General features: G+C 39.8%; 1 protein-coding gene across 1 annotated transcript in view; it reads left to right on the top strand.

Moving 5' to 3' along the window:
• LOC125175748 (probable cation-transporting ATPase 13A5) overlaps positions 1-14,980 on the top strand; it is a 111,900-nt gene that overhangs the window by 28,586 nt on the left and 68,334 nt on the right. Inside the window, exons 6-7 of the mRNA XM_047876562.1 lie at positions 259-328; positions 12,051-12,185. Coding sequence (XP_047732518.1) covers positions 259-328; positions 12,051-12,185 — 205 coding nt within the window. The remainder of the gene's footprint in view (positions 1-258; positions 329-12,050; positions 12,186-14,980) is intronic.

Below are 14,980 nucleotides of genomic sequence, written 5' to 3'. Positions count from 1 at the left end.
TATTTTTTAATTAAAGGCACAAAGAGCCTTAAAGGTAGAGAAGTGACTTTTGCCTAGTTTGGTTGTACTCACTTAATGTGGTTTTATTTTTATTTATTTTTATTTGTTTAATTTTTTTAAAATATGAAATTTATTGTCAGACTGATTTCCATAAAACACCCAGTGCTCATCCCAAAAGATGCCTCCTTCAATACCCATCACCCACCCTTTCAATGAGGTTTTAGATTTGGCACTTAATTGGTGATCACTTTCTTACAGAAGATTAGTGTGTGGGCCCAATGCCATTGAGGTAGAAATCCAGCCCATATGGAAGCTGCTTATTAAACAGGTAACTGTTTCATCTATCTTTGAAAAAAAAAACAATTTTTGTTCTTTATTTTTATTTCCTGGTATTCAGGAAATTTTAGGCAACACACGGATACTTGGATATGAACAAAATCTGTGGTTCATATAACTTCTTTTTGTTCTTCCCTTCTGTCTTTATGCTTTTCCTATCTGTGAAAGTTTTTTCCTTTTTTTTTTTTTTGATATTTCAATAAATATATTTTTATTCCAAGATTTCTAACTGGTCCTTTTTATTTATTTTTTATTTATTTATTTATTTATTTTCAACGTTTATTTATTTATTTTGGGGACTGAGAGAGACAGAGCGTGAACGGGGGAGGGGCAGAGAGAGAGGGAGACACAGAATCCGAAACAGGCTCCAGGCTCTGAGCCATCAGCCTAGAGCCTGACGCGGGGCTCGAACTCACGGACCACGAGATCGTGACCTGGCTGAAGTCGGACGCTTAACCGACTGCGCCACCCAGGCGCCCCTAACTGGTCCTTTTTAAATAACCACTTGTTTTTAATTAAAATCCATTAAAAAAATCTCTACCTGTGAGAGACAGATTCGTGTTCCATTATTTTCTGTTTTTTTTTCATTTTAAGTTTTTGATGGGGGTTGTAATGGTGGTGGTGGTGGGGTATTATTAATTCTGTGATCTTTTTGATGACTTTATTATTTTTTTATCAAGTTTATTTATTTATTTATTTATTTATTTAATATATGAGATTTATTGTCAAATTGGTTTCCATACATCACCCGGTGCTTATCCCAAAAGATGCCCTCTTCAATACCATCACCCACCCTCCCTTTCCTCCCACCCCCCCCCCCCATCAACCCTCAGTTTGTTCTCAGTTTTTAAGAGTCTCTTATGCTTTGGCTCTCTTCCACTCTAACCTTTTTTTTTTTCCCTTCCCCTCCTTCATGGGTTTCTGTTAAGTTTCTCAGGATCCACATAAGAGTGAGACCATATGGTATCTGTCTTTCTCTGTATGGCTTATTCCACTTAGCATCACACTCTCTAGTTCCATCCATGTTGCTACAAAGGGCCATGTTTCATTCTTTCTCATTGCCACGTAGTATTCCATTGTGTATATAAACCACAATTTCTTTATCCATTCATCAGTTGATGGATATTTAGGCTCTTTCCACAATTTGGCTATTGTTGAGAGTGCTGCTAGAAACATTGGGGTACAAGTGCCCCTATGCATCAGTACTCCTGTATCCCTTGGGTAAATTCCTAACAATGCTACTGCTGGGTCATAGGGTAGGTCTATTTTTGATTTTTTGAGGAACCTCCACACTGTTCTCCAGAGCGGCTGCACCAGTTTGCATTCCCACCAACAGTGCAAGAGGGTTCCCGTTTCTCCACATCCTCTCCAGCATCTGTAGGCTCCTGATTTGTTCATTTTGGCCACTCTGACTGGCGTGAGGTGATATCTGAGTGTGGTTTTGATTTGTATTTCCCTGATGAGGAGCGACGTTGAGCATCTTTTCATGAGCCTGTTGGCCATCCGGATGTCTTCTTTAGAGAAGTGTCTATTCATGTTTTCTGCCCATTTCTTCACTGGGAAAATTTTTTTTTGGGTGTGGAGTTTGGTGAGCTCTTTACAGATTTTGGATACTAGCCCTTGGTCCCATATGTCATTTGCAAATATCTTTTCCCATTCTGCTGGTTGCCTTTCAGTTTTGTTGATTGTTTCCTTTGCTGTGCAGAAGCGTTTTATCTTCATAAGGTCCCAGTAGTTCATTTTTGCTTTTAATTCCCTTGCCTTTGGGGATGTGTCAAGTAAGAAATTGCTATGGCTGAGGTCAGAGAGGGCTTTTCTTGCTTTCTCCTCTAGGGTTTTGATGGTTTCCTGCCTCACATTCAGGTCCTTTATCCATTTTGAGTTTATTTTTGTGAATGGTGTGAGAAAGTGGTCTAGTTTCAACCTTCTGCATGTTGCTGTCCAGTTCTCCCAGCACCATTTGTTAAAGAGACTGTCTTCTTTCCATTGGATGTTCTTTCCTGCTTTGTCAAAGATTAGTTGGCCATACATTTGTGGGTCTAGTTCTGGGGTTTCTATTCTATTCCATTGGTCTATGTGTCTGTTTTGGTGCCAATACCATGCTGTCTTGATGATGACAGCTTTGTAGTAGAGGCTAAAGTCTGGGATTGTGATACCTCCTGCTTTGGTCTTCTTCTTCAAATTACTTAGGCTATTCGGGGCCTTTTGTGGTTACATATGAATTTTAGGATTGCTTGTTCTAGCTTCGAGAAGAATGCTGGTGCAATTTTGATTGGAATTGCATTGAATGTGTAGATAGCTTTGGGTAGTATTGACATTTTGACAATACTTATTCTTCCAACCCAGGAGCATGGAATGTTTTTCCGTTTCTTTATATCTTCAATTTCCTTCATAAGCTTTCTGTAGTTTTCAGCATACATATCTTTTACATCTTTGGTTAGATTTATTCCTAGGTATTTTATGTTTCTTGGTGCAATTGTGAATGGGATCAGTTTCTTTGTCTTTCTGTTGCTTCATTATTCGTGTATAAGAATGCAACTGATTTCTGTACACTGATTTTGTATCCTGCGACTTTGCTGAATTCATGTATCAGTTCTAGCAGACTTTTGGTGGAGTCTATCGGATTTTCCATGTATAATATCATGTCCTTTGCAAAAAGTGAAAGCTTAACTTCATCTTTGCCAGTTTTGATGCCTTTGATTTCCTTTTGTTGTCTGATTGCTGATGCTAGCACTTCCAACACTATGTTAAAACAACAGCGGTGAGAGTGGACATCCCTGTCGTGTTCCTCATCTCAGGGAAAAAGCTCTCAGTTTTTCCCCATTGAGGATGATGTTAGATGTGGGCTCTTCATAAATGGCTTTTATGATGTTTAGTATAATCCTTCTATCCCGACTTCCTCGAGGGTTTTTATTAAGAAAGGATGCTGAGGGGCACCTGGGTGGCTCCGTCAGTTAAGCGGCTGACTTCGGCTCAGGTCATGATCTCGTGGTCCATGAGTTCAAGCCTCACGTTGGGCTCTTTGCTGACAGCTCAGAGCCTGGAGCCTGTCTCAGATTCTGTGTCTCCCTCTCTCTGACCCTCCCCCATTCATGCTTTGTCTCTCTCAAAAATAAATAAACGTTAAAAAAATTTATAAAAAAAAGGATGCTGAATTTTGTCAAATGCTTTTTCTGCATCAATTGACAGGATTGTATGGTTCTTATCTTTTCTTTTATTAATGTGATGTATCACGTTGATTGATTTGTGAATGTTGAGCCAGCCCTGCAGCCCAGGAATGAATCCCACTTGATCATGGTGAATAATTCTTTTTATATGCTGTTGAATTGGATTTGCTAGTATCTTATTGAGAATTTTTGCGTCCATATTCATTAGGGATATTGGCCTGTAGTTCTCCTTTTTTCCGGGTCTCTGTCTGGTTTAGGAATCAAATACTGGCTTCATAGAATGAGTCCAGAAGTTTTCCTTCCCTTTCTATTTTTTGGAATAGCTTGAGAAGTATAGGTATTATCTCTGCTTTAAATGTCTGGTAGAACTCCCTTGGGAAGCCATCTGGTCCTGGACTCTTATTTGTTTGGAGATTATTAACTGATTAAATTTCTTCGCTGGTTATGGGTCTGTTCAAGCTTTCTATTTCCTCCTGATTGAGATTTGAAAGTGTGTGGGTGTTTAGGAATTTGTCCATTTCTTCCAGGTTGTCCAGTTTATTGGCATATAATTTTTCATAGTATTCCTTGATAATTTCTTGTGTTTCTGAGCGATTGGTTGTAATCATTCCATCTTCATTCATGATTTTATCTACTTGGGTCATCTCCCTTTTCTTTTTGAGAAGCCTGTCTAGAGGTTTATTAATTTTATTTTTTCAAAAAACCAACTCTTGGTTTCGTTGATCTGCTCTACAGTTTTTTTAGATTCTATATTGTTTATTTCTGCTCTGATCTTTATTATTTCTCTTCTTTTGCTGGGTTTAGAGTGTCTTTGCGGTTCTGCTTCTATTTCCTTTAAGTGTGTTGTTAGATTTTGTATTTGGGATTTTTCTTGTTTCTGGAGGTAGGCCTGGATTGCAATGTATTTTCCTCTCAGGACTGCCTTCGCTGCATTCCAAAGCATTTGGACTGTTGTATTTTCATTTTTGTTTGTTTCCATATATTTTTAAATTTCTCTAATTGCCTGGTTGACCCACTCATTCATTAGTAGGGTGTTCTTTAACCTCCGTGCTTTTGGAGGTTTTCCAGACTTTTTTCTGTGGTTGATTTCAAGCTTTATAGCATTGTTGTCCGAAAATAAGTATGGTATGATCTCAATTCCTTTATACTTATGAAGGGCTGTTTTGTGACCCAGTATGTGGTCTATGCTGGAGAATGTTCCATGTGCACTCGAGAAGAAAGTATATTCTGTTGCTTTGGGATGCAGAGTTTTAAATATTTCTGTCAAGTCCATCTGATCCAATGTATCATTCAGGGCCCTTGTTTCTTTATTGACCATGTGTGTAGATGATCTATCCATTGTTGTAAGTGGGGTATTAAAGTCCCCTGCAATGACCACATTCTTGTCAATAAGGTTGCTTATGTTTGTGAGTAATTGTTTTATATATTTGGGGGCTCCCATATTCAGCACATAGACATTTATAATTGTTAGTTCTTCTGATGGATAGACCCTGTAATTATTATATAATGTCCTTCTTCATCTCTTGTTACAACCTTTAATTTAAAGTCTAGTTTGATATAAGTATGGCTACTCCAGCTTTCTTCTGACTTCCAGTAGCATGATAGTTCTCCATCCCCTCACTTTCAATCTGAAGGTGTCCTCAGGTCTAAAATGAGTCTCTTGTAGACAGCAAATAGATGGGTCTTGTTTTTTTTTTTTTTTATCCATTCTAATACCCTATGTCTTTTGGTTGGTGCATTTAGTCCATTTACATTCAGTGTTATTATAGAAATATATGGGTTTAGAGTCACTGCAATGTCTGTAGGTTTCATGCTTGTAGCGATGCCTCTGGACATTGTCTCACAGGATCCCCCTTAGGATCTCTTGTAGGGCTGGTTCAGTGGTGTTGAATTCCCTCAGTTTTTGTTTGTTTGGGAAGACCTTTATCTCTCCTTCTATTCTAAATGACAGACTTGCTGGATAAAGGATTCTCGGCTTCATATTTTTTCTGTTCATCACATTGAAGATTTCCTGCCATTCCTTTCTGGCCTGCCAAGTTTCAGTAGGGAGATCCGTCACGAGTCTTATCAGTCTCCTTTTATATGTTAGAGCACGTTTATCCCTAGCTGCTTTCAGAATTTTCTCTTTATCCTTGTATTTTGCCAGTGTCACTATGATATGTCATGCAGAAGATCGATTCAAGTTACATCTGAAGGGAGTTCTCTGTGCGTCTTGGATTTCAATGCCTTTTTCCTTCCCAAGATCAGGGAAATTCTCAGCTATGATTTCTTCAAGTACACCTTCAGCACCTTTCCCTCTCTCTTCCTCCTCTGGAATACCAATTATATGTAGATGATTTCTCTTCAGTGCATCATTTGGTTCTCTAATTTCCCCCTCATACTCCTGGATTTTTTTTATCTCTCTTTTTCTCAGCTTCTTCTTTTACCATAATTTTATCTTCTAGTTCCCCAATTCTCTCCTCTGTCTTTTCAGTCCGAGCTGTGGTCACCTCTATTTTATTTTGCAGCTCATTAATAGCATTTTTTAGCTCCTCCTGGCTGTTCCTTAGTCCCTTGATCTCTGTAGCAATAGACTCTCTGCTGTCCTCTATACTGTTTTCAAGCCCAGCGATTAATTTTATGACTATTACTCTAAATTCACTTTCTGTTATATTGTTTAAATCGTTTTTGATCAGTTTGTTAGCTGTCGCTATTTCCCGGAGTTTCTTTTGAAGGGAATTCTTCCGTTTCGTCATTTTGGATAGTCTCTGCAGTGGTGGGAAACTGCAAGACACTTACCCTGTGCTGTCTTGAATAACTTGCATTGGTGGGTGGGGCTGCAGTCAGACCTGATGTCTGTTCCCAGCCCAACGCTGGGGCCACAGTCAGACTGGTGTGTACCTTCTCTTCCCCTCACCAAGGGGGGGATTCACCATGGGATGGGGTGGCCCGTCTGGGCTACTTGCACACTGCCAGTTTTGTGGTGCTGGGGATCTGGCGTATTAGGCTGGGGTGGATCAGCAAGGTGCACAGGGGTGGCAGGGGTAGGCTCAGCTCGCTTTTCCTTCAGTGATCTGCTTCGGGAGGGGCCCTGCAGCACCGGGAGGGAGTCAGACCCTCTGCCGGAGGGGATGGATCCACAGAAGCACAGTGTTGTTTGCGCAGTGAAAGCAAGTTCCCTGTCAGGAAATGATTCCTTTTGGGATTTTGGCTGGGGGATGGGCGAGGAATATGGTGCTGGTGAGCGCCTTTGTTTCCTGCCAAGCTGAGCTCTGTCGTCCGAGGCTCAACAACTCTCCCTCCCGTTGTCCTCCAGCCCTCTCGTTCTCCGAGCAGAGCTGTTAACTTATAACCTTCCAGATAAGTCCCGTTTGCTCTCAGAACACACTCCATCTGGCCCCTCCGCTTTTGCAAGCCAGACACAGGAGCTCTGTTTTGCCGGCGGGCCGCCACTCTGCCTGGCTCCTCCCACCAGTCCGTGTAGTGCACACCACCTCTCCATCCTTCCTACCCTCTTCCGTGAGCCTCTCGTCTACGCTTGGCTCAGGAGAATCCATTCTGCTAGTCTTCTGGTGGTTTTCTGGGTTATTTAGGCAGGTTTGGGTGGAATCTAAGTGATCAGCAGGACACAGTGAGCCCAGTGTCCTCCTACGATGCCATCTTCCGGAGCATCTCCTGCCCCTAATCTCTTTTTGATGATTTTAAACATATTAGTTTAGTCTTTCTCTGGTTACTTTATTATGTCAATTTTCTTGGGAATGACTTCTCTCTTTGTTAGTGGATTTATTTATTTTTTAGAATATTTTCTTTGTGTGCTTTGAAGTTATTTTTTTCCTTTTTTTGATTTAACTTTATTTTTTATTTTTCTAAATTTATATCCAAATTAGTATATGGTGAAGCAATGATTTCAGTAGATTCCTTAATGCACCTTACCCATTTAGCCCACCCCCTTCCCACAACCCCTCCAGCAACGCTCAGTTCTCCATATTTATGAGTCCCTCTATTTGTTTTGTCCCCCTTCTTGTTTTTATATTATTTTTGTTTCCCTTCCTTTAGGTGCATCTGTTTTTTCTCTTAAAGTCCTCAAATGAGTGAACTCATATGATTTTTGTCTTTCTCTGACAAATTTCATTTAGCATAATTCCATCCACGTGGATGCAAATGGCAAGATTTCATTCTTTTTGATTGCTGAGTAATACTCCATTGTATATATATACCACCTCTTCTTTATCCATCCATTAATGGGCATTGGCTCTTTCCGTACTTTGTCTATTGTTGATAGTGCTGCTATCAACATGGGGGTGCATGTGTCTCTTCGAAACAGCACACCTGTATCCCTTGGATAAACAGCACACCTGTATCCTTTGGATAAATGCCTAATAGTGCAATTGCTGCGTCATAGAGTAGTTCTATTTTTAGTTTTTTGGGGAACCTCCATACTGTTTTCCAGAGTGGCTGCACCAGCTTGCATCCCCATCCAATAACACAAAAGAGATCTTTTTTCTCCTTGCCAACATCTGTTGTTGCCTGAGTTGTTAATGTTAGCCATTCTGACAGGTGTAAGGTGGTAGCTCATTGTGGTTTTGATTTGTATTTCCCTGATGATGAGATGTGGAGCATTTTTTCATGTGTCGGTTGGCCATCTGGATGTCTTCTTTGGAGAAGTGTCTATTCATGTCTTTTGCCCATTTCTTCACTGGATTATTTGTTTTTTGGGTGTTGAGTTTGATAAGTTCTTTGCATATTTTGGATACTATCCCTTTATCTGATATGTCATTTGCAAATATTGAAGTTATTATTATTAGTGATGGTGATGGAAGCTCTGGTAGTGATGGAGGCAGCTCTGGTGAGCTGCCCTTAAGTGGTACTTCCCTTGTCTACATTTCTCTCTTTTTCTCTGTGTCCACTGTCCCTGTAGGATGGCTCTGAGTTTGCCTCTTGGTAGTCCCCATGGCCCTCAGTTCAGAACCAACTCCTGTAGGGTGGGGCTCTACTCCCCAGGATCAAGCAGATTCAGGCCTTGAGCCAGCTGGGGTTTGGCCAAGTTCACAGTGGCACCATGAACTTTGTTCTTTTCCATTTTGCCCTCTGCCAGTGAACAGCTGCTGGTTGTGACATTCCTTGGCCTCTGTTCCTGGGTCAGAGAGCAAGGCTGGTTTTGTCCCCTGCCACTGTGGCACACTGTCAATCATATTCCCTGTAGCATGAGCCCCTAGCCCACCACTCTCCAGTCCTGATTGTGCTAACCTCCACTCCATACTGCACATTTCTAGTCTATTTCTAATCCACAACAGTGGTCACTTTGTTTAGCATGGTCACATGTTAAAAAATAATTAGACTTTTATTTAGAGCAGTCTTCAGTTTGCAGAAAAATTGATTGGCAGGTACTGAGATTTCCCACATACCCCATGTCCCCCACATATGCAGTTTCCTCCACTATCAAAAAGCCAACTGCTGTTTAAACTTCCTGTTCAAATACATTTTTCACGTTGTCAAAGATTCTCCCAGGTGTCAATTTGGTTATTTTGAAAGGAGTGGTAGTATTTTCTCCATCTACTTACTAAGCCTTCAGTAGGAAAAAAGCAAGTAATACTACTTTGTATTTTGGTTTCAAAAGAATATTGAATAAGGGAGTTAAATTAATTATGATGGTGTTGTTTCTTATACAAGAAGTATTTAACCACATTTTCTACTGAGTTTATATAAACTCAAAATCATATTATCATTAGTGTATCATCTACAATTAGAGCATTTTATGCCAAGCAAAGAGAAGAGCTATAATTTGTAAGAAAAGCATGTTGCAATGGAAATAATAAGAAATATTAAAGAACAAAAGCTTTGTTAATGTACAAAATATATCCAAGGGTTTAAGAAACTCTTAAAATGCAGCCTATTAACTTACTAACTGGATGTCAGTTCATTGTGAGGACTAAAGTAGAAGTTTAATATATTAGAGAATTATAGAAAGTAGAGGTAACAGTGTGGCACCAGTTTTAGGTAATATTTCATCTAATTCATAATCATCATAAAGAGCACTTCACCAAGAAAATATTCCTTGTTTTGGTCAGATGGGTTTTTTCATTCACACTATGTCTGTACATCAGATGACTACATCTACCTCCTCAGGTTTGCCCTCTCTGCTATCATTATTAACAGTGGGGCCAGCAGGACCAAAATGGGGACAATTGAGGGAATAAAAAAAGTGAAAGGTATAATAGACCAAAATATATGTGCATGGATGGCCAGCTTTGGGCTCGTGATACATTCTTCCCATGAATTTCACTGCAGTTTTGGGTAAGATGACTCCCACCCCCCATCCCGTTCAAGGGAGGGGCCCATGCTGACATGCCTGATGCTCACAGCATCTTGCTAAAAACCTGTGATGTGACGAATATGTTATTTTTCAACAATCTGGATAAAAATGCAGTCTTCTATTTTCATCACACAACTTGACTAAATCTGCAGCATGTGAGTATGGGAAGAAGAAACTGCACTAAAAACGGTCAGAGATGAACTGTGTTTTAAGAGACTGAATTCTCCACTGTAAGTAAATAATGTTTAGAAAGGTAGATCGTTAGATTTTGATATTGATAAAATATTTTTCAAAATTCAAAATAAGAATAATCAATTTTTGACAGGCTCTGAGTGCTTAAAATAATTTTGCTTCCACCATAGCACATGCTATGTGCTTGACACTGACTCCACTGAAACTGAGTTCTAAGTGAATTCATCAATATTAGAGATCATTGTGTGTTGTAAAAAATGATTAAAAAAATCGATAAAATGACATCATCTGTTTTCTCTTCCAAGATTTTATTTAAGTTCAAGTTAGTTAACATGTCCTGCATTATTGGTTTCAGAAGCAGAATGTAGTGATTTATCATTTACATACAACACCCAGCGCTCATCACAAATGCCCTCCTTGATGACCTTCACCCATTCGACCCAACCCCCCATATACCTCCCTTCAGCAACCCTCCATTTGTTCTCTATAGTTAAGTCTCTCATGGTTTGCCTCCCTCTCTGTTTTTATTTTATTTTTCCTTCCTTTCCCTGTGTTCATCTGTTGTCTTTCTTAAATTCCACATATGAGTAAAATCATATGGTATTTGTCTTTCTAAGCATATACTTATTTGCTTAGTATAATACACTCTAGTTCCATCCACGTTGTTGCAAATGACAAGATTTCATTCTTTTTTGGTGGCTGAGTAATGTTCCATTATATACATACACCTCCCATGTTCTTTATCCATTCATCAGTCAATGGACATTTGGGTTATTGATATAATTTGGCTATTGTTAATAGTGCTGCTGTAAATATTGGGGTGCATGTGCCCCTTCAAATCAGTATTTTTTTTTTGTATCCTTTGAATGAATACCTGGTAATACAATTGCTGGATCATAGGATAGTTCTATTTTTAACTTTTTGAGGAGCTGTTTTATAGAGTGTCTGTACCAGTTTGCATTCGCATCAACAGTGTAAGAGGGTTCCCCCTTCTCTGTATCCTTGCTAGCATCCATTGTTTCCTGAGTTAATTTTAGCCATTCTGACAAGTGTGAGGTGGTACCTGGTATCTGGCAGTGGTTTTGATTTGTATTTCCCTGATGATGAGTGATGTTGAGCTTTTTTTTCATGTGTCTGTTAGCCATTTGAATGCCCTCTTTGGGGAAATGTCTGTTCATGTCTTCTGCCCATTTCTTCACTGGATTATTTTTGGGAGGTTGAGTTTGATAAGTTATTTATAGACTTTGGATACTAGCCCTTTGTCTTATATGTCATTTGCAAATATCTTCTCCCATTCTGTAGGTTACCTTTTAGTTTTGTTGATTATTTCCCTTGGTGTACAGAAGCTTTTTTTCTTGATGAAGTGCCAATAGTTCTTTTTTGCTTTCATGTCCCTTGCCTCTGGAGATGTATCTGGTAAGAAGTTGCTGTGGCCAAGATCAAAGAAGTTGCTGCCTATGTTCTCCTCTAGAATTTTGATGGTTTCCTGTCTCACAGGCCTTTCATCCATTTTGAATTTATTTTTGTGTATGGTGTAAGAAAGTGGTCCAGTTTCATTCTTTTGCTTATTGCCATCCAATTTTCCCAACACCATTTGTTGGAGAGCTTGTCTTCTTTCCATTGGATAGTCTTTCCTGATTTGTTGAAGATTAGCTGACCCTATAGTTGTGGGTCCATTTCTGGGTTGTCTATTCTGATCCATTGATCTATGTGTCTGTTTTTGTGCCAGTACCATACTGTCTTGATGATTACAGCTTTGTAATATAGCTTGAAGTCTGGAATTGTTTTACTTTTCTTTTTCAACATGACTTTTTGGTACTCAGGGTTTTTGTGGTTCCACACAAATTTTAGAATTGTTCTTGCTTTGTGACAAAATGCTGGTGGTATGTTGATAGGGATTGCATGGATGTACAGATTGCTTTGGGTAGTTTAGACATTTTAACAATATTTGCTCTTCTAATCCATAAGCATGGAAGTTTTCTCCATTTCTTTGTTTCTTCTTCAATTTCTTTGAAATGATGTGATCCATGCAAGTGACTCACATGCTGTTTTTGTACTTGCAGGTTTTAAATCCATTCTACGTGTTCCAAGCCTTTACCCTAACTTTGTGGCTGTCTCAAGGTTACATAGAATACTCTGTGGCCATCATCATCTTGTCTATTATCTCCATTGTCTTAAGTGTGTATGATTTGCGACAGGTAAGAGCTAAAATCACAGTTGGGATCTATTTAGCTTATGGTGCACAAGAAGCAAAGCCTATGGGTTTTCCACTGACAGCAAGGAGTAGCTTTGTGAAACTTAAGTCATAAAGCAAAAAACAAGGACTTACTAAGTGTGAGAACTCAGGAGGAGATCTTCAGAAATAGCAGGTAGATGTAAATGTCTTTGCAAACCCGGATTTATCGACTGAAGGCTGACCCGCATACAGTGTTCAGAAGGACTCCGAGGCTGTATCTGAGTATGGTGGGAAAGAATGCTTTGATGGATTAATGATGACAACATACCTTTCCATCATTGTTCATCTTATAGCTATTTAATTTTTTTTAAATGTTTTAACTTATTTTTGAGACAGAGACAGAGCATGAACAGGGGAAGGTCAGAAAGAGAGGGAGACACAAAATCTGAAGCAGACTCCAAGCTCCGAGCCGTCAGCACAGAGCCCGACATGGGGCTTGAACTCACAGACTGTGAGATCATGACCTGAGCTGAAGTCAGATGCTTAACCGACTGAGCCACCCAGGCGCCGCATCTTATAGCTATTTAAAGTCTTCCTTTTTAAAAATAGTCTTCTTTTTTAAGTTTATTTATTTTGAGAGAGAGCAAGTGAGCACGAGCAGGGAAGGGGAAGAGAGAGGGGGAGAGAGAGAATTCCAATGGGTCTTGATCTCATGAAATGCTAGATCATGACCTGAGTTGAAATCAAGATTCAGACGCAGCTGACTGAGCCATCCAGGTGCCCCAAAATAATCAGTCTTCTAAATGAGATAGCAGTGCATTCTGAAATAGAATTTTGCTGAATATTACTTATAACTCCACAGTCCCTGCAAGTCTCAGCTCCCCACAGTATCTTTCTAGAAAACGTTTGGCTACTTTGCTTAAGAATCATCAGCCTGAAAATCAGGAGACAACCCCAAAAACGATGTCTCACTGTATTTTTTGTATGTTTTTGAAAACTTGACTATGGAATTAGCTTTGTAGAGATGGGGCTGGGGGCTGGGCATTGTTACGGTACACTGTGTCAGCCTGTCAACTCTACTGCACTGTTGAAACCGCCTAGTCTCAAGTTTCATCCTTCATCTGCAGGGAAAAAAACTAAGATCCAGGGAGCTTGTTCCAAATCAGAGTGTGGTTTTTTGACAGAGTCAGAGCTTCTGGCTCCTCATAAAATGAAACTGCCACATGTGCGATATTTCCTTAGCATAAGGCACTTTCCAAAGTAGTGTCACAGCTGGGAATGAAAGTCAAACACAAGTGTTGAGAAAGGAGATGAGTTCTCGATGTCCACACAGTGAGCTCTGGGCACAAGTCAGAAAGGCAGACGTGGGGCCTTTACATAAGCCTAACTGAAAGGGAGCTTTCATTCCTATTCCATTTCAGTGGCTCAACAATATTAAATCTAATATCGGCTCGTTATCTGGTTTTAGATGCTACAAATTTTGAGTTATGAAGTCTTTGATGAGAAATGAAAGAAAGACAATAGATATGTAAAGAGTTAGGAAACAGGATCTAAAAATGAAAAGTTAGATGAATGGAGATACTTTGAGCTGGAGAGCAGGCTACTAGGACTTTGTTTTGTTTCTGGTTTTCTGCCTTTTTAAACAGTGAGTACCTAGGTGTGTTTTTTCACAAACTAATTTATATCACAAAGATGTTAAGAGTGACCAGCAACTTGCCTGGCTGCCAAGGCCTGGGGGGAGGGGAGTAACTCTTTCTGGTGAACTCTGGGCCTTTGAGCAAAAGCATGACCATAGACACCAAGACAATAAAGATCTGACTATTCTGCTGAGTCTCAATAGAAAAGTAGAGTGTCCTAAGCTTTTACCTTAGTCATTTGATAAAGGTATGTAATGTGAAGCCCGCAGATAGAATTTCTAGTTTCTGGGTTTTGAGAAATCTTTCCTTAATAGAATATCTGATTTGATACGTGCAAGCCATTCATACACTTTCTGGCTTAAGTCACACATCAGTGAATACAGCCCTTCTCGCATGTCGTTCCTTCCACTGGGGTGACATCTACACACAGTCACCCGGCTATATCGTCATAAACCATCCAAGTGTTCTCAGGAAAAACACAGAACTCTCTGAGGCCTTTTGGGAGGGAGATCTTATCTAGTCAGATTGAAAACCTCCCCCTTACCTCTCCTGTTTGTGTTACTTGGTGCTGTTATAATCAGTTTCCTCATCTGTAGAAGGTGTGTATGTGTGTGGGCACGTGAGTGTGTGTTGGTGTCAGAGTTGAGCAAATTATATGAAACAATCACTTTGAATACTTATATTTCTGGTACATAGTAGGCACTTAGTAAAATGTCAATTCTTGTTATCATTGATATTGCTGTTGCTGTTTTTATTATTAAAAGTTAGGGAAAGTTGGCAAGGGACAGATGGGAGGGGGAGGGGGTACAGAGATTGAAGAGAACAGGAGGCAGCATGGGACCATCAGGACAGGGCTGGTAACAACCGCTGGTTCACTCATATGAGCCCGAGGACTCTGTTTTCCTTGGGCTCACTTTCCTCAGCTATATACATGGTGGAGGTTATACCCTACTTTTTTAGGTCTCACCATTTTAGGATTCTATCATTTTGCCAGGGCCACTGACAAGGAATGAAAAAAAGCCCTTGAAAACTTTAGAACGCTGGTAAGAAATTTTCTGGCCACTGGAAATCTGAGAGCATGTGCTGCAAACTGGAGTTAATTCCTATTGGACCCTAATAGTGGTCAGTTGGACTTTAGTCCTAAACTACTCAAGTCAGGATGTGTATGAAGAATAGAAAC

This window comes from Prionailurus viverrinus, chromosome C2 (genome assembly GCF_022837055.1).
Source record: "Prionailurus viverrinus isolate Anna chromosome C2, UM_Priviv_1.0, whole genome shotgun sequence".
Lineage (NCBI taxonomy): Eukaryota > Metazoa > Chordata > Mammalia > Carnivora > Felidae > Prionailurus > Prionailurus viverrinus.
This window is presented reverse-complemented; position numbering and strand designations above follow the sequence as displayed.